A 22,467-nucleotide genomic window follows, 5' to 3' on the forward strand; every position below is an offset into this window, starting at 1 on the left:
TGTAGAATCTCTCCTACTGTGTGTGTCCTAGCAAGAGAAGAGAGTCAGGTGGATAGAATTGCCAGGAAACTTTTAAATTTTGGTGAAATACTTAAGAACTTGGTCATTTAAATTTGTTTCAGTGTCATTAAATGCCCTCACATTGTTTTGTCAACCAGAAAACTTTTGGAAAACGTGTATTACATATTTTGTATGTAGCTACTAACATATATCTCCCTAAAATGTATTCTTTTTAAGAAAAAAAAAGTGTAGTATGGGACTTGTTTAGAATGTAAGCTTCCATATTTTTTCTTCCTGGGTTAATTTGTTTTGCTAGGTAGAAAAGCAGTGTCAGAGTCAAGAAGAGATTGGGTAAAAAGAAGAACAAGATTTTAGATAGTCTGTTGATGTGTAATGGTACCTCTAATATTCATTTACCAAATGAAGAAAATTGTGATTCTAATGTGTTTTTTCACTTTTTTTTTTTAAATAATGCCATCTTTGTGTTTTTCAGAACTCTTTTGGGTTGTAATAGGTATTATTAGTGTTAGTTTGTTAATATGTTGTTACCAACTTTATAGATCCATGCAGAATGTAAACGGTTTGGGAAAGCATATAATCTTCGATCGGTGGCCGTGTATGGAGGCGGGAGCATGTGGGAGCAGGCCAAGGCCCTTCAGGAAGGGGCAGAGATTGTTGTGTGTACCCCAGTAAGTATGTTTTCAATTTTAGTAGTTTCTCACACCTCTTGGTATGAGAAGATGATTAGGTTATTGGAGGAAACTTCCCCTAAGATATGTGGTAAAGCAGAATTTAGAATACTGATAAGCAACAGCTTCAAGTGTTTGGTTTAGTTTTGAGTTAAATAGCAGTCCGACTGTTCTCTAACATACATATATGTCAATAGCTACAAATATTCTCTTAAATTTCTTTTTAATTCTTTTTCTTGGGAAAATGGATCTTTGGAGACTGAAGAGATAATGCAGTGGTTAAGGGGTTAAGGCAGTTGCCTTGCATATGAGTGACCTAGTTTGGTCTCCATCTTCAAGTTTCCCTAGCATTTCCAGAAATGACCCTGAGCACAGAGCCAGGAGTAAGCTCTTGAGCAAAGAAAGGGAGAGAAAGGATCTTTGTTTCTGAACATGACTAGAATTGCCTAGAAGAATGCAGTCTGAACATTTAGGACCACCAATAAGCTTTTACATTATTTTAGATGCCTTAGGATAGTTCTAGCCATATTTTTTAGTTTTGAGAATTTCTGTTCTCTTGGCTATTGTAGTGCTGTTACAGTATGAAACTGGGGCTTTTACTAGGTACATGACACAACTACAACCCTGGAAAGTTCTTAAGTGCCTTTAATTATACTTATTCATTTTCTGGATCTCATAGGGTCGATTGATTGATCATGTGAAGAAGAAAGCCACCAATCTTCAGAGAGTGTCTTACCTTGTGTTTGATGAAGCAGATAGAATGTTTGACATGGGATTTGGTATGCCTTGAATGCCATTTTATTATCTCTGTCCTCATAGTGGTTTATTCTGTCTTGCTAATATTTTTATCTTCTGTGTAAGAGAAGCTAAAAGTACTGGGTGGGAACTATAGAGATAAGACGTTAACCTTTAGGAATTCTTTTAGGTAAAGAATGTTAAGACTTAATTGGTTTGAGGACATTTATATAAGTGCCTTTGCTGGACAGAAGGAAAGTGTTTCTGAATCTCATGCTAAATGTTATGAGGAAGGAAATGAGGATGTTGTTACTCAAGTGGTAGAGCACATGTCAGGCATGTTCAAAGTTCTGAATAAGATCCCAAGCCCCCAGCACTGTCTGACCCATTTAAAACACAAACCTAAAAAAAAACAAGGTGAAGATCACCCAAAAGTCTGGAGTACATGCTGTACAGGCCTGGGTTTGATGCTAGGTGTCATATGGTCAGCTGAGCACTGCTGGGTGGCATACACTCCACTCTTGCCCTGCCCAGGCATCTTGCTGGAAATAGTCTGAACATTGCCAGGCCCAAGAACGACAACAAAATGATAGGTTTGAGGAGTTTCAATTATTTTTCCAGTTCCTATATTCTCATAACAAAAGTATTAGCTAAAATGACTTTTTCCAGGTCTCCCGCTTTATACTATATAGTTGCGTTATTAAATCTGCTCTATTATTCTGTTTCTTCCAGAATATCAGGTGCGGTCCATTGCAAGTCATGTCCGTCCTGACAGACAGAGTATGTATGGAAGTTTTATTAAGTCACTGAAACACCTTATAAACAGTCACAATTATGACAACAAAAATGATCATGTGGGGGCTGGAGTGATAGTACAGTGGGTAGGGTGTTGCCTTGAATGCGGCTGACTTGGTTCAATCCCTGGAATCTCATTTGTTCCCCCAAGCACCGTCAGTACTTCCTGAGTGCAGGTCCAGGACTAACCCCCTGTGCATAGCCTGTTGTGGCCCAAAAGGCAAAAAAAAAAATAAATTTTTTTTTAGATCATGTATATACTGATAAGAACCTTAAATGAGAAGATAATGACAGTTCATCTGAGCTGGACTTGATCTTAGGATAAACAGATATAACTTGATCATTTTTGTTGATAATAAAAGCAAGACCCGGAATTAAATGATTTATCAGTTTATTAGTGAGTAGAAGCAATGTCAAAGAGCCTTTTTATGAACCATACTGACAACCCATGTCTTCAAGTATGAAAAACAGGAAATATAAAAATAGAATTAAGTTTTCTGTAGAGAATCAATTTTTTTAAGACTAAATTTAAAATTCAGGTGGGCTTATTTTTAAAGCCTGAATATTCTGAATGTCAGTAGGAAGCATACTGGGTATTCAAAAAAGAATTAAATATTTTTAACTGAATCTGCTTTGCTTTTAGCTCTCTTATTCAGCGCAACTTTTCGGAAAAAAATTGAAAAATTGGCCCGAGACATCCTGATCGATCCTATTCGAGTCGTGCAGGGAGATATTGGAGAGGTAAAACTAAGCAGGACTGGGTGGTATCCCCAGTGTGTTGCTTCTCTTGTTGGGGAGATGTAAATTAATATCTTGCTATTGAGGGGGGCAGAAATATATGTATTTATGGGCAGCAAGTTCCAGCTTGGCTTTCAAACACCGAGGGAGACTCCAGAGAGAATAAAGTGCATGTGATCCTAGTTAAGTCCTACCACTACTGTGGCCTGGTTTCCATCACGGTTGCCCTACCACTACCAAAATGGGATTGCAATTTTTTTTTTTTTTTTTGCAGTAAAATAGTGTTTAGAGAAATATGCCAAGTGAGAAAGCTCTAGCAATAGGATGTATATGTTTGAGATGTGGTCAGATCTTCAGGATAGGCCCTTTGTGGGATTGGCATTTTAAATGATTTTTGGAGGCTGGCACCAGTCTGAAGTGGTGTGACTTAGAAGTCACACTAATGAGAGTTAAGACTTTCTCTTCTTATTATATATACAACCTGTGGGATATTTTTCTGAATTGTGATTTGGGATTCAGTTAATACTGCCATGAGAACTCCTAAAATTGTTTACATATGAATTGCTAAAGAAGGTTCCAGGCCAGAGCGATAGTACAGAGGGTAAGGCACTTTCTTGCACGTGGCCATTGTGAATTTGATCCCCATTCACATTGCACACCACCAGGTCTGGCACAAGAAAACAAAAAGAATGGGAATTTAACCCTGAGTGAAGAGCCAGGAGTAACCCCTGTGCATGTGCATTGCCGGGTATAACCCAAAAACCAAAAAAAAAAAAAAAAAAAGAATGGGAATTTAACATTTGAACTTTGTCTATTTTTTATTTTGAGTGTATTTATGTACATGTCTTTATAAAAGAAACAGAAAAGGTTCTTTATGAGAATAACGTTCATAGGCATTTCAAACTGTATAGCAAAATGTTGTGGTTACAAATTGCTCGTATGTATATACACACCAGGTGAGGTAGAGGGACAGAGTGCAGTGAATTTTGAGCAGCTCTTGACTTGCTGAAGGAAGGTGCAAGAAGAGGAATTATTTCTTCTTGATGCATGCAAAAATGTGACGTCTGGTCCTTTTCCAGGTGCCATGTCACAATCATCTGGGTTTTTTGTCGTTACTGTTGTTTTCAGGCAAATGAAGATGTGACACAGATTGTGGAAATTCTCCATTCTGGGCCCAGCAAATGGAACTGGCTGACACGACGGCTGGTGGAGTTTACCTCTTCAGGAAGTGTCCTTCTGTTTGTGACTAAGAAAGCCAATGCTGAAGAGCTAGCCAATAATCTTAAGCAGGAAGGTCATAACCTTGGGCTGCTCCATGGGGACATGGATCAGAGTGAAAGAAACAAGGTCATTTCAGACTTCAAGAAAAAGGACATTCCAGTCCTGGTTGCCACAGACGTTGCAGGTAGAGTATGAAGTTCCCTACTGAGTTTAGGTTTCTGTGCTGTAAGGGCAATCTGTGTGACTATATGAGGTGTCTAATATCTGAGTGGGTCAGCTACACCACGCCTTCTCGGCTTGACTGGGCACAGTTGCATGAAGCAGCCACAGCTTAGAGCCTAATCACAACTTGGAGCTTTAAGTACTTTTTTTTTTAAATAATGTAGGAGTACTGCTATTTGTTCAGCCATTGATTAAGCTGACTGAACTGGGCATGAACCCCTCATTACTTTTTTATTTTATTGTATCACCGTGAGATAGTTACAAAGCTTTCATGTTTTGAGATTCAGCTGCACAGTGATGGAACACCTATCCCTCCACAGTGCACAAATTCCACCACCGATGTCCCCAGTTTCCCCTCCACCCCCCCCCCATCCCAGTCCTCACCCTGCCTCTATGGCAGACAATTTCCCCAATACTCTCTCTCACTCTCTCTCTCTCTCATTTTGGGCATTATGTTTTGTAAAAAACTAAAGCTCGCCGAGGGGCGAGCGCACTCGCAGGCTCTCCGGGCAGCTCTGTCTCACCGCCCGCATTCGGTGCCCCGGAACCGCAGTGTGCGCTGTCGGTCGAGGGCAGGCGACGGAAGGAAGAAGGCCAGACTGGTTGCTCAATCAGTTTATTTCATTCTGTCTCTCCGCTTCTCTCCCGCTCTCGTGGATCTGGCCCCGCAACCCACTCTTACAGCCTAGTTAAATCTCCACAGCATGAGGGGGTTGGGGCATACACATAGGTCTGGTCCCCATCAATAGGGTAAGGTTCCTTTTCTTTAGGGGATGCTTCTCCTAGGACTTAATTCTCTTTCAGCAGGAGGATCCACCCAAGGGCGAAGTCCCATGAATGTGTTTCTCTTCTCCTCAGCCAGCAAACATATAAGAATTCATAATATTAATTATTTTGTATGGACACAATAAGAGATGCATTAAAGCTTATAGAATTGCTCTCCTGGGGCCATCTCAATCTCAGACTACAGTGCTCAGGCCAGATCAGTCTTTCCTATCCCTGGCAGGGTCCCAGTCTCATAATTACTATTGGATCATGACAGCATTTGTCTATGATCAAGCTCTTAACTTATAGTTAAGAATTAGGCACTTTGGCCTGGCCCATCTCGATGCCAGGGTAGCACATAACTCACCGCTTGCCCTGGATCCTTCCCGTCCCACGTCGGGGACCCTACTTTGGGATGCTAGGAACTGAGGGCAACTGAGGCTTAAGTGGAGAAAGCAGAGGCCCGGGAGGGAATAATATTCGAGGCCAATTAATTCCCAAGTTATAAAAACATAATATTGTCTTCTTGTGTCTATACAAAACAGACATAGCTTTAAAGTAAATTATTCAAAAGGCACAAGAAGAGGAGAAAGGCAATATTAACTTATATAATATAAATTCAGTATCCTAGGAAGGTCTGACCTTGCAAATTAGCAGAGTCAGATTAAGGGAAAGCCTAGGATTAACTCTTTTGGGGAAGAGAGCATGGAGAAGTGATTATAGCTAAACAAAGGGATGGGAGAGATTCGGGAACACCTTGATGGGTGAGACTGGGGTAAGCCTAAACTCTGGGTAAAACCGGGACAAGCTACTTGTGGCAAGCAGGAAAAGGACAAAGTAATGTCATCCTACAATGTTTTGCTCGAATTTTCCCACCCCCATTCAAGCCTACCTGTCAGGAGTAGACACTAGATAATTTATTTTCCATTGCTCATTTTGAATATCATAAGAACTCACATGGCCGCAATTGTAAATGTAAATTTCTAGATTGTAAATGGTTGGGTTCCAGAGATATCTGTGTATGGCACCAATCCATTTTGGGATTCAGTTGGGAGTCTGTGGGCCAGGGCTGTTGGTACACTAAGATGGTGCCTGGAGGCAAATTGTGGGCACGACAGCCAGTCTGCTGGGCTGGCGGGGACTGGGGAGGGCAGCCCAGGTCCTCTGCCTCCATGCAGTCTAGAGATTCAGTCCTGGAACCCGAGTACCGAGTGCCTTGCTTGTGGAAGCTCTTGGTCACCGGGATTCCATCTGGAGTAGGCGTGATTACTTTTCTTGTTTAGTTTGTCTCTACAAGATTTCTTTCAATAGAGTCTAGGAAAAAACTGAAAAGGCAGTTACATTTTAGTCTGCGATTTTGTGTCTAAACATAGATTAGATAAAATAGTTGGTATAATTCACTCCAGATTTGACAGGTTTTTAGTGTTTCGTTGAGAGACGGTGAACCAGGAACTCAAACCCGAGTCGGCTGTGTGCAAGGCAAAAGCCCTACCAGCTGTGCTATCTCTCCAGCCCCACTGTGAGATACAGTAATAAAAATTTCATGTTTGCACTTCGATCATACAGCCATTCAGCACCCATCCCTTCACCAGTGCACATTTTCCACAACCAAAATCCCCATTATTCTTCCCCCCCTCCACTTTCCATACCTCCCCCTGCTTGTGTGGCAGACCATTTGCAAGGTATTCTTTTTCTACTTTAGTTACCTTCGATATTTCGAGACCAGTCCTACCTCCCCTTATATCTGCCGAAAATACAATTGCTAGACAGTGTGTTTTGTATTGCTTTTTATGGAATTCTGTAAAAAACTAAAGCACACCGAGGGGCGTGTGCACTCCAGGGCTCTCCGGGCGGCTCTGTCTCACCACCCGCGTTCGGTGCTCTGGAACCGCTGTGTATGGGCTGGATCTGGATGGCCGTTGGCCAAGGACCGGCAAGGGAAGAATGAGGACCAAGCTGGTGTTTGGATCATGACAACATAGCTTGATAGCTATTTTAAAATACTGTGTTTTGTCATCTGTCCATGATCAAGCTCTTAACTTATAGTTAAGCATTAGGCACTTTGGCCAGGCCCATCTCAATGCCAGGGTAGCACACAACTCACCGCTTGCCCTGGGTCCGTCCGGTCCCTCGTGGGGATCCTGCTTTTGGGGGTGCTAGGAAGTAAGGGCAGCTGAGGCTTAGGTCGAGAGAACAGATGCCCAGGAGGAAAATATGTAGAGTCAAATGACTCCCAGGTTATAAAAGCATAGCATTTGCTAAGTCTTCCTGTGTCCATACAAAAAGGACATGGCTCTGAATAAACTATGCAAAGGACTCAAGGAGAAGAGAAAAACAGTATTTACAAGTCAACAGAACACTAAGAAAGAAGCTACAAATAAACAAAGAGGAATAGGAGCACTGTGATGGGAGTAACCCAATAAACCTAAACTACCTGAGGCTATGTTATCCTACAGAATTCTATTGCTTAGGAATTCTAAGATTTTTAATAATTAGGGTCTGAAGAAATAGCTGCCGCAGGTTGCTCATGTCCAAGATTCCTGTGTGTGTCTCTGGATCGTGGCCGTGTGGGAGCTGGTGCTTCTTGCTGGCTTCTAGAAAATGGCGACTGCTGGCGTTCTTTGCGGGTAGGCGGTGGGACGGCACCTGCCCCGTCTGGAGCGGCCTGGCGGAGAAGGCCTATTGCAAAGTCCCAGGCCATCTCTGCCGCAAGTTGCTCGGGTCTGAGATTTCTGTGTGTGTACTCAAGCCATATTTGATGCTGGTTATAATTTTTGTGGTCAGAGAAGTAAAGGGGCACAGTTGCTGGGGATTGAACTAGGGCCTCATAATATGCAAAGCATATGCTTTGCCACTGAGCCACATCCCTGGCCATAATTTAATTTTGTGGCCACCCCTGGCAGCACTGGGGTGGGGAGGGGGCGGGGAGGATTATGTGGTGCTGGGCATCAAACCCAATTGCTCCTGTATATGCATTCCAGCAGTTTGACGCACCAGCCCCTCTGGCCATAAATTTTAAAATTTATCCCTGGTCAGACACAGGCCGTGCCAGGTGACTGGTGGCAAAGAGCATTTGTTTCCGAAGGTTAACTTAGTGACTCAGTGACTTAGTGGTAGAATGAATGCCTTCTTGACAGGCTTGAGCCCAAGAGTTTTGTTCCGGACATAACTGCGCTTTGCTGATTGCAGTCTTAGCAGTGCTGCTATGTGGGTCCCTGCTGCCTTAATACCCGTGTGACCTTTAACATATTGCAGCCAAGTGTGTGACCCCTGGATGTTTTAACAATAATGACAGCAAAAATGGGAGAGGTCAGAGAAAATGAGAAAAACTTTCCTAGAGGGTTACTTGGTCTTTTGAGTCCCAATGCAAAAAATAAAAGAATTTGGTTGTTTTTTACTTTCAGCCCGTGGTCTGGACATCCCTTCTATTAAGACTGTCATTAACTATGATGTGGCTCGAGATATTGACACTCACACTCACAGAATTGGCCGTACGGGACGAGCAGGGGAGAAAGGAGTTGCCTATACTTTGCTGACCCCTAAGGATAGCAATTTTGCTGGTGACCTTGTCCGGAACTTGGAAGGGGCCAATCAGCATGTTTCTAAGGAACTTCTCGATCTGGCGATGCAGGTAAGGGGTTGGATACATTTTGATTGCCTTAGATTATAAGAGTAAAGAGCCCTGAGGATAACTTGGGAACTTAGAGTAAGCTTCCCTTGCTAGCATACAACTGCAAATCTAATCCTTGGTGTTGCTTGCATGCTCTGGAGCAGTGTGATTTTGACAGTTGTGTTGTTTGAGCAGGGCAACTCTAATATCTGTTATTGGTCCACAAGTGACTTCAGGCCATACTGCAGCCAGATATGTGAGTACCACAACTAAAACGTTGTGAGTACTACAACCAGCCAGAAATGTGTGTGAATTCCAGTAAAGGCAGCAACAGCAAAGGGAAGCTGGGGAGAATACAAGAGAAAAGAACTTAAACATCTGAGACTGATAACAGTAACTTAACCAGTAAGGGGAGATGTTTTGGTGGTGGTGAGTGCACTAACTGCACGTCAAAACCATATTAGATGGGGAAGCACTTTGCAGGTATAGATTGGTGTTGTGTGACATGAACATTCATCTGATTTCTCTTCTCATACTTTTCTCTCGGTAACATTAAGCATTGAAAGGTTTTCCTTGTGCTAAATCTATCCCTCTGTATAGCATATTTGTGAGTAAATTACTTTAAGAGATGGCTACTATTCTCTCTGCTGCCCTTCCCCCAACGTTTTTCTTTTTTGCAGGGCTAAAAATAGGCTATTATTATTATTATTATTATTATTATTATTATTAATAGTAGTAGTAGTGGTATTTCAAATAGGCTATCTTAAACTTTGTACTTGTGTTCATAGACTTAGATCTGACATGTGAACAGTCTCTTCTAGAGTTTAAAACTCAGTGAGTCTACTGAATTGAAACCTGAGTCATCTTCATATGTACATAGTCCTGAACTTACATGAGTTCAGAATATAACTGTTTCCTCCCTATGACTGGTCAGTTCTGAACTGAATTTTTAGAACTGGAACTTTGTGTCTTCTGCATTTCCTTCCTGCTGCCTTAGACTTCCTATGCTCTGGTGATTGGCTCCCCTGATCAGCACCTATCCCTAATCTGCCCACCTCTCATGTACTTCACTTTGGCGGTAACATGCAGTTGTCCTAGAAGCTTTAATCACTTCACAGAGGTTTGCATTATGAAGAAAATGTGAATAAATCTGATAAGTAGTATTCTGGCAGCAGTCAAGGTCAATGAAAGTTTAGTTTGGGGGATTATATGTTGCTTCTATTCCTGGGAAGTCTGCTTTCAAGAGTTGTTTCTAAAAAGTCTCACCTGACACCTAATTTAGTTGTGGTTTTGTTTGTTTTCCTTCACTCTTGAACCCACCAAGTCTTTAAAGGCTTGTTTGTTTTACATTTAATTTTGGTTTTTGAGCAGTATGTGGAGCTGATTAGGGGCTATTCTAGGGCATTGCCCAGATTGAGCCTGGGTCTCAGGTCTGTAAAATTTGTGCTCAGTCTACTGAGTCTTCCAGCCTTTAAAGCTTGATTTTTATGTTCAATTATAGATTGCTCGAGAAATAGAAAATAATTTCATCAAAATTTTGCATCTCGTCAGTTACCAAAAGAAGCAAATCTGTTGTTTCTGTGAAGTTTCCACTTTGCATAGTACATTTTTAATCATTTTCTCTTTGATCTCATTCTTTTCCTCTGCCTGCCTTTTCTTCCCCTGGCTTACGTTTTTATTGTGTTTTATTCAGAATGCCTGGTTTCGGAAATCCCGCTTCAAAGGAGGGAAAGGCAAAAAGCTTAACATTGGTGGAGGTGGCCTAGGCTACAGGGAGAGGCCTGGCCTAGGCTCTGAGAACACGGTGAGTAGAGAATACACAAGTGATCTTAGGGCTGAGTCCTGGATTGTGTATGGGACTCCTGTTCCCTGCCAAAGAAAAGGAGGGATTTTGTGTTCAATTTGATTTGAATTATTACCGTTACTAACTGGCAATGATTGTGACTTTTTTTTTTTTTTTTAAGCAAAACAGATTTTATTTGGAGGGCTTGAAGGTGTAGCAATGAGATGGGGGAGGAGAGGTTGAAGAGAAAGTAATGCACTCAAGAAAAATGCAGGCTTCTCTAAGGGCGGAGAGAGCCCCTACACATTAGACACGAAAGCATGAAAGTATACATCTCAGGACGGGAGATGTGGGTGACATATGTGCTGATTGTGACTTCTTGCTAAAGAAACACCTATGTAACACATACTTAGCTTACTATGCATGTTGAAAAAGCAGTCAAAATTAGCATCAATTCTCTAATGGTCCTTATAGCCTACTGCTAAGGAAGACATTGCCAGAGGATGCTTATCTTGGCATCATGATCAAGTGTATGTTCCCACATTACAGTAGAGATGATGCAGGACTAATGCAGAGTCTAATACTGTGTGACATGTGCCAGAGTCTTTCTAGGCCATCACTCTTCACTACTCCCAGTGAGAGTACATACAGATGGAAAATCTTGGCGTCCAAAGTTCACACTGAAACTTAGACTCCTAAGAGCCCGAGCAGTTAGGCAGATGATAGACTGCTTTGTGATCATTTTAACATCTAAAAATAACCAGGTTCCATTTCACCTTTGGGTAAATCGAACTGGTCTGTGACAGTTGACTTTCCTACTTATTCTTTCTTCATGGCTATTTTTGTCTTTTGTTTTTAATTTTAGGACCGAGGCAGTAACAACAACGTCATGAGCAACTATGAGGCTTACAAGCCCTCCTCAGGAGCCATGGGAGATCGACTGACAGCGATGAAAGCAGCTTTCCAGGTATGACACAAGCATTTAGCTGAGGGCTTTCAGTAATAACTCTTGGGCAATGATGAGGGGGCACTTTATCGTACTTAACATAGTAGCTGGGCCTAATAATTTGATGCTGGATTTAGGGCCTTGTCACTGCTTGGATTTTGAATATAAGCTAAAACCTACAGGTGTAATGTTCATTCACCTCAGTCTGGGTCCATTAGGATTAGTAATACGGTCTCTTGGCCTAAGCAATCTAGAATGTTCCCCACCTTTAAGGGTATTGTAATCTAGATGAGATAATTGACCTCTTTTCAGAGTTTGATTACATATCTTTTTGAATGTTAGGTCCATCTCTGTGCATGCATGTTCCATGAGTTAACATTGCTAGAATCCAGTTAACTAGCCAGCCTGACTTTATACACTTTTAAGGTTTGCAGACTGAAGGTAGTTAGGTACCAAGATTCTGCTTTTTATTAGTAGAGAATGGTGCCAAGAAACCACGTTTCTTAAACTGTCTTACTTGACTCTTTTTCTCTTTCAGTCACAGTACAAGAGTCACTTTGTTGCTGCCAGCTTAAGCAACCAGAAGGCTGGAAGCTCAGCTGCTGGGGCAAGTGGATGGACTAGTGCAGGGAGCTTGAATTCTGTTCCAACTAATTCTACCCAGCAAGGCCATAATAGTCCTGACAGCCCTGTTGCCAGTGCCACCAAGGGCATCCCAAGTTTTGGCAATTCCGGGAACCTCAGCAGTGCTCCAGTCACCTACCCTTCTCCTGGAGCCCAGGGCATCAACAACACAGCTTCGGGGACTACCAGCCGAGAAGGGATCGGGGGTGGCAATGGGAAACGAGAGCGATACACTGAGAACCGGGGTGGCAATCGTCATGGTCATGGAGAGAGTGGCAATCGGCATGGTGACAGTCCACGTCATGGAGATGGTGGTCGCCATGGAGATGGATACCGATACCCAGAAAGCAGCCGTCACACTGATAGCCATCGACATGGGGAGAACAGGCACGGAGGAGGAGGAGGAGGAGGAGGAGGAGGAGGCAGTGGAGGTGTTGGTGTTGGTGTTGGAGGTGGAGGTGGAGGTGGAGGTGGTGGTGGAGGTGGAGGAGGAGGAGGAGGAGGAGGAGGAGGCGGAGGCGGAGGCCGACATGGGGAAAGCAGAAATACAAATGATGGTCGGAATGGTGAAAGCAGGAAAGAAGGCTGTAATCGTGAGAGCAAGATGGACCCCAAGGTGGACAGCAGCAAGATGGACAAGACGGACAGCAAGCCAGATAAGACAGCTGATGTCTTTGCTGTCCCTGAGCCCCCCAAACGCAAGAAAAGCCGATGGGACAGTTAGAGGATATGTGCTAAAGGGTGAAAACAATTGTCTTTTGTTTTATTTTAAGAGAGATTTTTGGTAATTAGGTGTCTCAGGGCTGAGCTGGGGCCTGAGGTATAAGGCCCTCTGCCCTTAGTGGCTAGCTGGCGCCTGGAGCCTGACCCTTCCATCTGGATCATGTTCCAGATGTTTTTTTGGGAAGCTGCTTGGTCCTTGGAAACATTGAGAGCTGGAAAACTTCTTTGGGTTCTGGGTGAGTTAAGGTCAATTGAGGATACCCTGAAAGAAAGGGGCCTTGTGACAAAACTCACTCTAGGTTTATATTTTATGTAGCATATATTTTTTACTAAAATGTCACCTTATAAACAACCACAGATTAAAAATCTTAGCTGTGTGGCGAGACAGTCCCTTTTTTAGGAGTTGATTTCTGCAAATCCAGTCTGTTGAGGTGTTAACGACATTGCAGTAAAGGGAAGTTGCTTCATCCTAAATGGACTCATCACTCAGGTGCTCTCTCCAGCTGAGATGGGAAGTAGCACCTGCAAGACCCAGAGCCTTTTGAAGGGGGAAAAAAAAATAATCCTGGGAACAATTCTAGGATTGTTCCAGTTCTAAAGTGCTCGCTAATGTTAAAAACAAGACCCAACAGCAGCTTTTTAAGTGTCTTCTATTTCATTGTATTTTTTTTTTAACTTGCCACGACGGTAGAAAAACCTTTTGCTGATGATTTTTGTTCTATCTTGTTTATAAAGGAAAAGAATATACATACTTTGAATTTGTGACTTTGTGAAGGTTTCTTTAAGATGTGCATTCCTTTCTGCTTGCTCTAGTAAATGTTTTACCACTGGGACCTGTGGATTGTTTGTCATTTCTCTTCACACAGTTAAATATGAATTGTTAATAGTATACTACATAATGTAATGCTCTAATGTTCTGTGAGTTGGCATTTAAGCTCCCATAAAGAAAATATCACCCTTATTTTATTCACGTAATAACAAAGCGGATGGGGAAAAGGCTTGACGTCCATTTGCCTCAAAATATATCCAGTAAATGCCACTCGGGTGCTTGACCTTCCCCCTACTTTGTCATACAGTACCCCACATTCTCACAGAAGGGCTTATTAAATTGTGGATTTGGACCCTAACTGGGGGAAATCTTAGCAACCATAAATGATTACTGAATGCACAATGATCAAAAATAAAAATCAAATGTGACAAATCTTAGGTGTGTCACACCTGGGCAGCATTTCTCAGGTAACTGGAAAAGTTTAAGCAGCCCTGTTAGGCCTGAGAAGATAGCTCAGTTGTGCCTAATGGACCTGCCTCCAGATAAGAGGATTTCCCCTGCCACTCGGGACCACCACAAGAACTCTAGCTTGCCCATCACCTCCGACACATGCAAAGCATTCAAAGGGTCGGTTTAAGCATGATCAAATCCTCAGAGGCCCCAGCAGTGCTGCTCATTTCCGCCTGTGTTTTTTCTTTTGTTCTTTCCGTTGCTGTGCTCTTTGGTCCTTCTTCATCCTTGAATCCACCACCTTGAAATGACCTCTAACTCCAGCTGGCCGCCGTACTTTGCGGCCCACACCTTTTTTGGCCACAACATAGGTGACTTGGCGTTTCTCCTTAAGTCCAGCCTTCTTGTAGAGACTATAGATGGATAGAAGAAAGGGGGTTAGCGGCTTCCTGCCACCCTTTCAAATTCCATGTGCCTCTGGGTGACCCTCCCATCCCCCACTACCTTCGGAGCTGTGCCACTTTCTCTCGCTCAGAGATGTCCACAGTGTTCACCACAGCTTCTGCCTTCTTCTTGGTTTGCTCCAGCTTCTTCAGCATCTGCAGAGACCTCAGTCAGGTTAACCTCTGCCTTGACCCCACCCCACCGCCCTAATCTCAGCCTTCCCTCTATTTACCCTCCGTTTCTTTCTGGCCTTTGCCTCGGCCACTTTCTTGATGGGACGTGCATTGATTTCCCGCCAGCGCTTGCGGTAATGCTCCACCTCCTTTTTATCAACAGGCAACTGCCGTATCCTGTGCTGCTTTTCCTCCTGTACAAACCATTCTGGAAGCTCCTCTTCTTCCTCATTAAATGTGTATCTAGGTAGAGAAGACACAGGCCCTGATGACTAGTCCAGGCTTTAAGAAATCCACTCCCCAAGCCCCCCATCCTGGGCCACTTCTCATGGCTCTCTGGCCCCTTACCTGCTGAAGGAGTTATCTATGAGGTCTCTCTTGGCCTTTTTGGATGATGCAATAACAGCACCCAGAGCCAGACCTTCGGGGTCCAGTATCCGGTACTTCACTGGAGGGAAGGACAAAAACCAAAACTCAGCTCCTGACACTGAAGCTTCCTCCATCCACTCCGCTAGGCTCAGCGCTCACCTGGATCCTCGATCGGCACTACCTCAAACCCATCGTCAGCAGGCACACGGCCTCGCTTCTTGGCGCGCGGTGGTTCCTGCCTGTAGAAGAGGCGGTGTCAGTGAACTGATCTCTACACTCAGACCCATGTGGGGCCCGTCTTTAAAACAACCCAGTTCACTGGAAACCCCAGACTGAACTGACACCAATATCCTGAGCCAATTTTCTGTTGTTTTTGGACCACGCTCAAGTGCTCAGGGCTGGCTTCTGGCCGTGCTCTGGGGTCCCTCCTGCCAGGGGCAGTGTGCAGTGCTGGGGCTCAAACCTCGGTTAGTCACAGGCAAGGCTCACACCTTAACGCCAGTCCCCTTCTCCAGCCTAACTGGTGGTGTCTGAATACAACTTCCTACCCACGGCAGCCACACGTGAACACTCAGCTCCCAGAAATGGTTCGGAACCCCGCGCTGCTGCTTCATCCTGGCGTCAGCAGCAACCACTCACCGCACTTCGTCCTCACTGCTACTGCTATCCCCGTCGGAGCTGCTGTCTGCTTCTTTCTCTCCGGAGTCACCGGGAGCTTCTGCCCCCTGAGGGGCCTTATCAGGGCACACAGGAGGTTGCGATTTCACACGGGAAGGTGGTGGAGGCGGAGGCTGCGGCTGCCCCTTCCTGCGACTCTCATTCAGCAGCTGCGCCTGGCTGATCTCCAGAGCTTCATCAGCATCATCCTCCATCCCGATGAAGCCGTCCTGCGGGAGAGGAATCTCAGCCACCCTTCTCCCCGCACAGCAAGGCCCCTCCTGTCCCGGGCCCCCGCCTCCTACCTTTGAAAACCACAGACTGGCCTGTTCTTCCTGCAATACGGCCTTTTCCTCCAGTGGTACCAGGAGTGGATTTTCTTCTTCCTCCTCTGTCTTATCTTCTGTTTCCGCAAACTGTACACTAACCCCAAGGTGGCAGATCAGTGCCCAGAGAACATACTCTGCCTAGCCTCTGGGACCACCTGCGCCCACTGTTCCAGTCCGGGCCTAGGGTGTCGCCATTCCCTCCAGCAACCCACCTTGCACCCCCACCTTCTTACCGCTTTTGGCTCCTTGGGCTCGGAGGTCTTCTTACTCCTGCCAGCTCTTCTGGGTCCAGATCACTATCCAGAGACGTGTCATCGTCGTCCTCGGCATCTGATACATAGATGTCATCTCCCGGGAGATCGGACAGAAACGTGTCCGCAGCACTCATGTCCCCTTGAGTTACCTTCTCGAATAACTGGAATAACAACCGAGAAACAGGTCAAGGGTACTCTCGAGGACCATGCTTTTTTCCCGGGTCTTTTATTGTCTGAAACAATACCAGGAAATATACTGTGGCAAGAAGGTTCCTTCTCCCTTTACAAGCTGGGAAGGGACGGGGCTGTTTAAACATCCCATTCACTGGCAGCCTTGTCATTAGTGACAGCAGAAAAACTGAAACACGTCCCGGAGCCACGGTGTCAGATCATAAGACACTCAACAACATTGGCTTTTCTTTAAAACCTGTTCTCGGGGCTGGAGTGATAGCACAGCAGGTAGGGCATTTGCCTTGCACGCGGCCGACCCAGGTTTGAATCCCAGCATCCCGTATGGTCCCCTGAGCACCGCCAGGGGTAATTCCTAAGTGATTGAGCCAGGAATGACCCCTGTGCATTGCCGGGTGTGACCCAAAAAGCAAGCAAAAAAAAAAAAAAAAACCTGTTCTCAGAGGGTTCCTCATCGCCTTCCAGAGATGATAAAGTCTACTAATTCTGCTGCTACTGAATAAAGGGGCCCAGATATGCATATAACAGAAAGGTTATTATAAGTCAGCAGGACAATCTCCAAATCTGTTTGTGACACCTAATTATTATTTCAATGCTCTATCATATACTTGTGATTTTACCATCTTTATTTTTATTCCTCACAAAAATTGAAGCAGGTAGGTTTTGCTGTTCATTCATTTGGTTATTCATTCATTTTGGTGTGAGGGGCCACACCCAGGGATCACCGTGGTGTCACGGACCAAACCCAGGGCTCCTGCCTGCAAAGGGTATTCCTCTGGGTATTGTTCTGGACACGAGGAAACGGGCTAAGAATGAATGTGGAGTCCTGACTCTAGGACTACCATGCTCCATGGTCTGCCTACTAGCCACTATGGCGATCCCACGCCCTCAGCTCCCCAGTATTCAGCAAGAAGCGCCACTCACTGTGCAATCTGCTCACTCAGCGTGAGGAGCTGAAGAACACGGTTTCCCTGAGGGAAGCCTTCCTCTGGTAACCAGGTACCCCGCTGCATCCAGGCAGCCCCAGCCTGGCATTCTAGCTACACAGAACAATGCGACATCCCACACCAATCTTCTGCTGGATTTCTATCTGAGGTACACCCCAACTGCTTCCCTTTACCCAGTCATTTCACAGGTGAAGACAGCAACCACAGCCACGATCGCTGAGCACACGTAAGAAAGCCACCCATCACCCACCCACGAGAGCAACCCACCTCACCTGGTGCCCCTGGATGGTGCGCAGGGAAAACATGCCCGTCTCCCCCTCGTCCGCGATGGAGACGCCGGGCAGATCCATCTTCAGCTCCACCCGCTCGCGCTGCTTCCTCTGCTCACGCAGCAGCTTCTTTTTCTTCCTGAGGGGTTGAGTCAAGGCATGATGCCTGCCCGGCCCTGACAAGCCCCTCCCCACGCTCCCTTCTCCTCGCACCTCTTTAACTCTGCCAACTCCTGGGCCTTCATCTCAGCCAGGGTCTGGTTCAGCTGCTCCTCCTCCTCCTCCTCCTGAGAGGGCTGCCTTGTGGAGGCCGTGGTCTCCTCGTTGTCATCTTCCTCTTCCTCTCCCGAGCTCAGGCTGTTCGGAAACCGTCCGAAGCGTTTTATCGCCCAGATGCTTCTCACCTTGTCCAGGCCACACCCACCCTGGTTTAGGTCCCTCCTCACCTAATGTCCAGGGCCTTGGCTTGTTCCTTCAACTTCTTGGCCATGTACCGCCGGAGCTTGGTTCTCCAATTCAGCAGGGACCTGTCCCAGAAGTACCCGTTACTGGCGTTCCAGAAGTACCCGTTACTGGCGTTGGCAGCTCCCTCCCGTTGAGGTGTGCCCGTTTAGGCTCACGCCCCAGATTTCAGAGCTGCATTCTAAAGCTCAAACCCAACACCAGAGCCTTCTGCACACCTCAGTTCCTTGCGCCCCAACACTTTGATGTCCTGACAGCAGGCGCGGATGTCCTCAGTGGTGGCGGGGTGCTGGGCCAACTCTTCATCATCCAGCGAGATCTGTGTGGGAGAAGGGAGAGGAGAGTCTCAGGCCATGTTCCCGGGGCTCCCGCTCCCGACGTCCCCAAGTCTGAGGACTCACCTCACTGGCTTTGGAGAGGAAGTCAACGGGGTTGGCGGCTCGCAGGAAGTCGGTGACTGAGACACGATGATAGAGAGTGAGGTCGCCCTCAGCGTAGCCTTCAGCCTGGTGAAAGGAAACAAAAATGAGGTCTCCTCAGGGGCATCCTGTAGGACATCAGCCCAAACGCCTCAGCGTTCCGGGACATCCCATAGACATACCTTTGGCTTCTTCTTAGTCACCAACTCAGTAACCGTCTTGGCCTGCACTTCAACCTCCTTGAAAGCAAACTTGGGGTCAAAAAACTTACTGTCCACCTTGTCTGGAGCCAGGAATCCTATGACACGGTACAGAAGAAAGTGAGTTTTTGCATTCGGGAGAGAGTCTCAAGAGAAAGGAGGGCACAAGGGGATGAGGGCGGAAGGCAGATGCATTGCATACCGTTCACCCCATTCAGTCCTCAACACACGGTCCCCCGAGCAGCACCAGGTATAGCACTTGGATGCCCCAAAGCATTGCTGAGGTGACCTAGGTCATCCCCAGCACCTCAGAGCTCTTGCACTGACCTTGCTGGGTTAAGCAAGAATCGCTATGAGCTGCCCTAAGACCCCTGAACACTGCTTGGGAGAACTTTAAGTTAAAAATTTAATGAAAAAATTTTCTAAGGGCTGGAATGATAGCACAGTGGGTAGGGCATTTGCCTTGCACGCGGCCGACCTAGGTTTGATTCCCAGCATCCCATATGGTCCCCCAAGCGCCGCCAGGGGTAATTCCTGAGTGCAGAGCCAGGAGTGATCCCTGCATCGCCAGGTGTGACCCAAAAAGCAAAAAAACAATTTTCTGGGGCTGGAGTGATAGCACAGCGGGTAGGGCGTTTGCCTTACACGCGGCCGACCCAGGTTCTAATCCCAGCATCCCATATGGTCCCCTGAGCACCGCCAGGGGTAAATCCTGAGTGAAGAGCCAGGAGTAACCCCTGGGCATCGCCAGGTGTGACACAAAAAACAAAAAAACAAACAAACAAAAAAAAAACAATTTTCTAATAAAAGATAACTAGGCTGAAGTGATACAACAATGGTAGGGCGTTTGCCTTGCATGCAGCCTACCGGGGTTCGATCCCTGACATCCCATATGGTTCCCCCAGCACTGCCATGAGTGATTCCTGAGTGCAGTCAGGAGTAACCCCTGAGCATCGCTGGGTGTGACCCAAAAAGAAAAACAATAGAAAAGAGAAGTGAGGCTTACCCTGGCAGACAACAAAGATCTCTGCAGACTCGTGGCGGGAGGCTTGGGGCTTGGTGGCCTGGACTCGGTGGAACAGCTGCTGGAAGATCCACAGCAAGGGCTGGTAGTCACGTGAGCGAAAGACCTTGGTGATGAAGCTGCCACCGCGGGCCAGAAACTCACAAGCCAGACGCAGAGCCATCAGCGTCAGGTGGGCTGTGGACAAGAGCCAGCGCGTCTCAGGGCTCTGCAGCCTGGGACAATGTGCCCCCTCCGCTACCCTCAGCTCCAAGCCCGCCACTGCTGGTACCCTGAGAGTAAGCATCGTGAGCCCAGCTCGCCCCCACATTGGGAGCCCCGTCATTGAGCACGACATCAACCTTCCAGGTCTTCAGCTCCTTCCGCAGGGCCTGTGGAGGAGGAGGAGGATTACAGCGCGGGAAACCGAAGCAGGATGAGGAGCAGAAACCCCGGCTCAGGTGCCTATCTACCCAGTCAGCTGCGGAGGGTCCATTCTGAGCCAAATCCCTGAGGCCCAACAAAACACTTCTGTTTTGTTGAAGCGTACAGGCAACTACAAAGTTCATGGTTGGGGACTGAAGATCTCCAGACCCCTCTTTCCTCAGTAAAAGCTAGTGTGAACAGAGAACATCAAGGATCAGTCATGGGCACTGGGCAGATGTTGCTCAAGGTATGGCGAAGAGGAAACGTGGGCAAACAGAAGAGGGCACGGATGTCTGAATGGGGAGGGGCAGAGAGGCACCAGTTACCTGCTTACAGCGTTCTGTGGTGATGTCTTCCTGGAGGGTCACCACATTGGGAAGGGGCTTAATTGGAACCAGGTCCACACCTGAGGGGGAAAAAAAAAAAATCAAACCAGAGAACTTCATATCCTGCTTCAGACAGGGAGGAGGCAAAGGCAGAACAGAGGGTGTGAGGGTGTGGCTGAGGATGTGTGAGCTCCTGTCCTCCATCCCCAGCACACCACAGTCCCAAAAACAAAACAAAACAGAAACCCAACCTGCAACATAGGGAGTACAGGGGTTAAGGCATTTGCCTTGCATCTTTTGGATGCATCGATATGATCCCCTGAGGACTACCAGGGCTCACTCCTGAGCAGAGCCAGGAATAGCCCCTGATCACCACTGAGTGTGGCCAAAACACCAAATCAACCAAAACCAAACCAAACTAGCATAAACTGCTGCAATTAAAAAGAAAGAACAAGAGCTGGAGACACAGCACGGGGGGTAGGCCAACCTAGGTTTGATCCTCTGTAAGGATCTGGTCCCCTGACCCTCACCAGGATGGATCTCTGAGTAGAGCTCTCAGCGTCACCAGGTGTGGCCCAAAACAACAACAACCAAAAAAACCCCAAAGTATTGTTAAAATCCCTGGATATTTCCGCCCACCAATATACAGAGAATCACTTCTCACTCACCCACAATGAGACTGGACACGGGCATGAATTTGGCAGCCACCTGCAACCTACAAAGAAGGATCGACAAATACACAACCTGCACACAGCCGGCCTTCCAGCATGCCCCTGTGCTGGCATCAGGAACACCTGTCAAGTGCAATGACCATGGCACAGCGGTCACACACATCTCAAGCCCTTTCCCTACAGCCATGAAAGGAAACCACTGAGCTCCCGACAGACTATGTTCTGGGGAATGACAACACGCAGGGGCATTCCCTCTCCCCCAAAGTCACTCTGGAACATAAAAAGTTGCCCTCCCGGGCGACCGTGCTGCCCGACACGTACCATCCTCCTGGCGCGGCACACAGGTCCAGCAAGGCTCGGGCTTTCTGCAGGAACTGAAAGCGGCGATTGAGCTGGATCAGTTTGAAAGCAGAGCGGGAACGGTAACCTGGAGACGACAAGACAGGTAAGTCCGAGAAAGCTTTTCCAAGCGGGACTGCTGAGATCCTAAAACCCACCACCCCAGGACCCATGAGATAGTCGCGGGTAGGGGGTTTGCCTTGCACGCGGCCAACCCGGCCTCGATCCCCCGGCACCCCATAATATGGGCCCCTGAGCATCGCCAGGGTTAATTTCTGAGTGCAGAGTCAGGAGTAACCGCTGAGCATCGCCGGGTGTGGCCCCCAAGCTAAATTAACAACCCACCGCCCGTCCTGAGCCGGAGGAGCTGGGTACTCAGGAGGACGGGCGAACCGCGCAACAGTGTTCCCCGGAGACGCTGAACACCACTCACCCGTCTCCTTCGCCAAGTGATAGAACTTGTCCCGTCGGCTCTTCCCGACTTTGCCTTTCTTGCCCATGGCAGGGAGGTGTCACTCAGTCTGAAGACAGAAGAAGACGGAACTTCGCTTTCCCGAGCACTAGATCCAGCTTTTCGACTCCCGACCGCATTAACAGACCCAAGTGGGCTCAGCCAGGTAGCGCCACACTCGGAGAGGCACGTGTAGAGAGAAAACGTACTTCCGCTTCCGCTTGCGTCGCTTACGATCCGGCGCACCGTTTTCCGCCATTTTGGGCGTGGCCTCAACGTTTCTCGATACTCCGCCGATACGGCGAACATACATTTAGAAAATGAAACTCTGAGGAGCACTTGAAATAAAAACTGCGTTTCTAGAAAACACTATCTAGGACCTCGACCTCCTCCGAATTTTCTGACCTTCCCTCGCCCACCCCCCCCCACCATCATGGCCTCCGGTTCCCGACGCTCCACACACCCCGCC

General features: G+C 46.7%; 2 protein-coding genes across 2 annotated transcripts in view; one reads left to right on the plus strand and one right to left on the minus strand.

Annotated features, from left to right (window-relative positions):
• Positions 1–13,692, plus strand: part of DDX42 (DEAD-box helicase 42) — a 46,254-nt gene extending 32,562 nt beyond the window's left edge. Inside the window, exons 10-18 of the mRNA XM_055133852.1 lie at positions 561–689; positions 1,369–1,468; positions 2,157–2,204; positions 2,863–2,960; positions 4,086–4,362; positions 8,570–8,796; positions 10,469–10,579; positions 11,424–11,525; positions 12,043–13,692. Coding sequence (XP_054989827.1) covers positions 561–689; positions 1,369–1,468; positions 2,157–2,204; positions 2,863–2,960; positions 4,086–4,362; positions 8,570–8,796; positions 10,469–10,579; positions 11,424–11,525; positions 12,043–12,852 — 1,902 coding nt within the window. The 3' untranslated portion in view covers positions 12,853–13,692. The remainder of the gene's footprint in view (positions 1–560; positions 690–1,368; positions 1,469–2,156; positions 2,205–2,862; positions 2,961–4,085; positions 4,363–8,569; positions 8,797–10,468; positions 10,580–11,423; positions 11,526–12,042) is intronic.
• A 104-nt stretch (positions 13,693–13,796) lies between these two features.
• Positions 13,797–22,382, minus strand: FTSJ3 (FtsJ RNA 2'-O-methyltransferase 3). The gene is made up of 20 exons (XM_004617993.3): positions 21,981–22,382; positions 21,530–21,635; positions 21,206–21,252; positions 20,538–20,617; positions 20,078–20,177; positions 19,789–19,983; positions 18,765–18,880; positions 18,565–18,669; positions 18,382–18,482; positions 18,148–18,228; positions 17,915–18,058; positions 17,705–17,840; positions 16,276–16,457; positions 16,019–16,136; positions 15,696–15,943; positions 15,216–15,295; positions 15,036–15,135; positions 14,747–14,930; positions 14,575–14,669; positions 13,797–14,483 (listed from the first exon to the last, which is right to left on the minus strand). The coding sequence occupies exons 1-20, from the start codon at positions 22,045–22,047 to the stop codon at positions 14,294–14,296; spliced, it is 2,475 nt and encodes an 824-aa protein (XP_004618050.2). The 5' UTR covers positions 22,048–22,382; the 3' UTR covers positions 13,797–14,293.
• Positions 22,383–22,467: the final 85 nt, after the last annotated feature.

Source organism: Sorex araneus, chromosome 3, assembly GCF_027595985.1.
Source record: "Sorex araneus isolate mSorAra2 chromosome 3, mSorAra2.pri, whole genome shotgun sequence".
Lineage (NCBI taxonomy): Eukaryota > Metazoa > Chordata > Mammalia > Eulipotyphla > Soricidae > Sorex > Sorex araneus.

Coding starts and splice junctions, on each gene's coding strand:
- FTSJ3 (XM_004617993.3), bottom strand. CDS start 22,047: ATGGGCAAGAAAGGCAAAGTCGGGAAGAGCCGACGGGACAAGTTCTAT. Junction 21,636..21,980: donor TCACTTGGCGAAGGAGACGG/GTGAGTGGTGTT, acceptor TGTCGTCTCCAG/GTTACCGTTCCCGCTCTGCT. Junction 17,841..17,914: donor GAGTTGGCAGAGTTAAAGAG/GTGCGAGGAGAA, acceptor TCAACCCCTCAG/GAAGAAAAAGAAGCTGCTGC.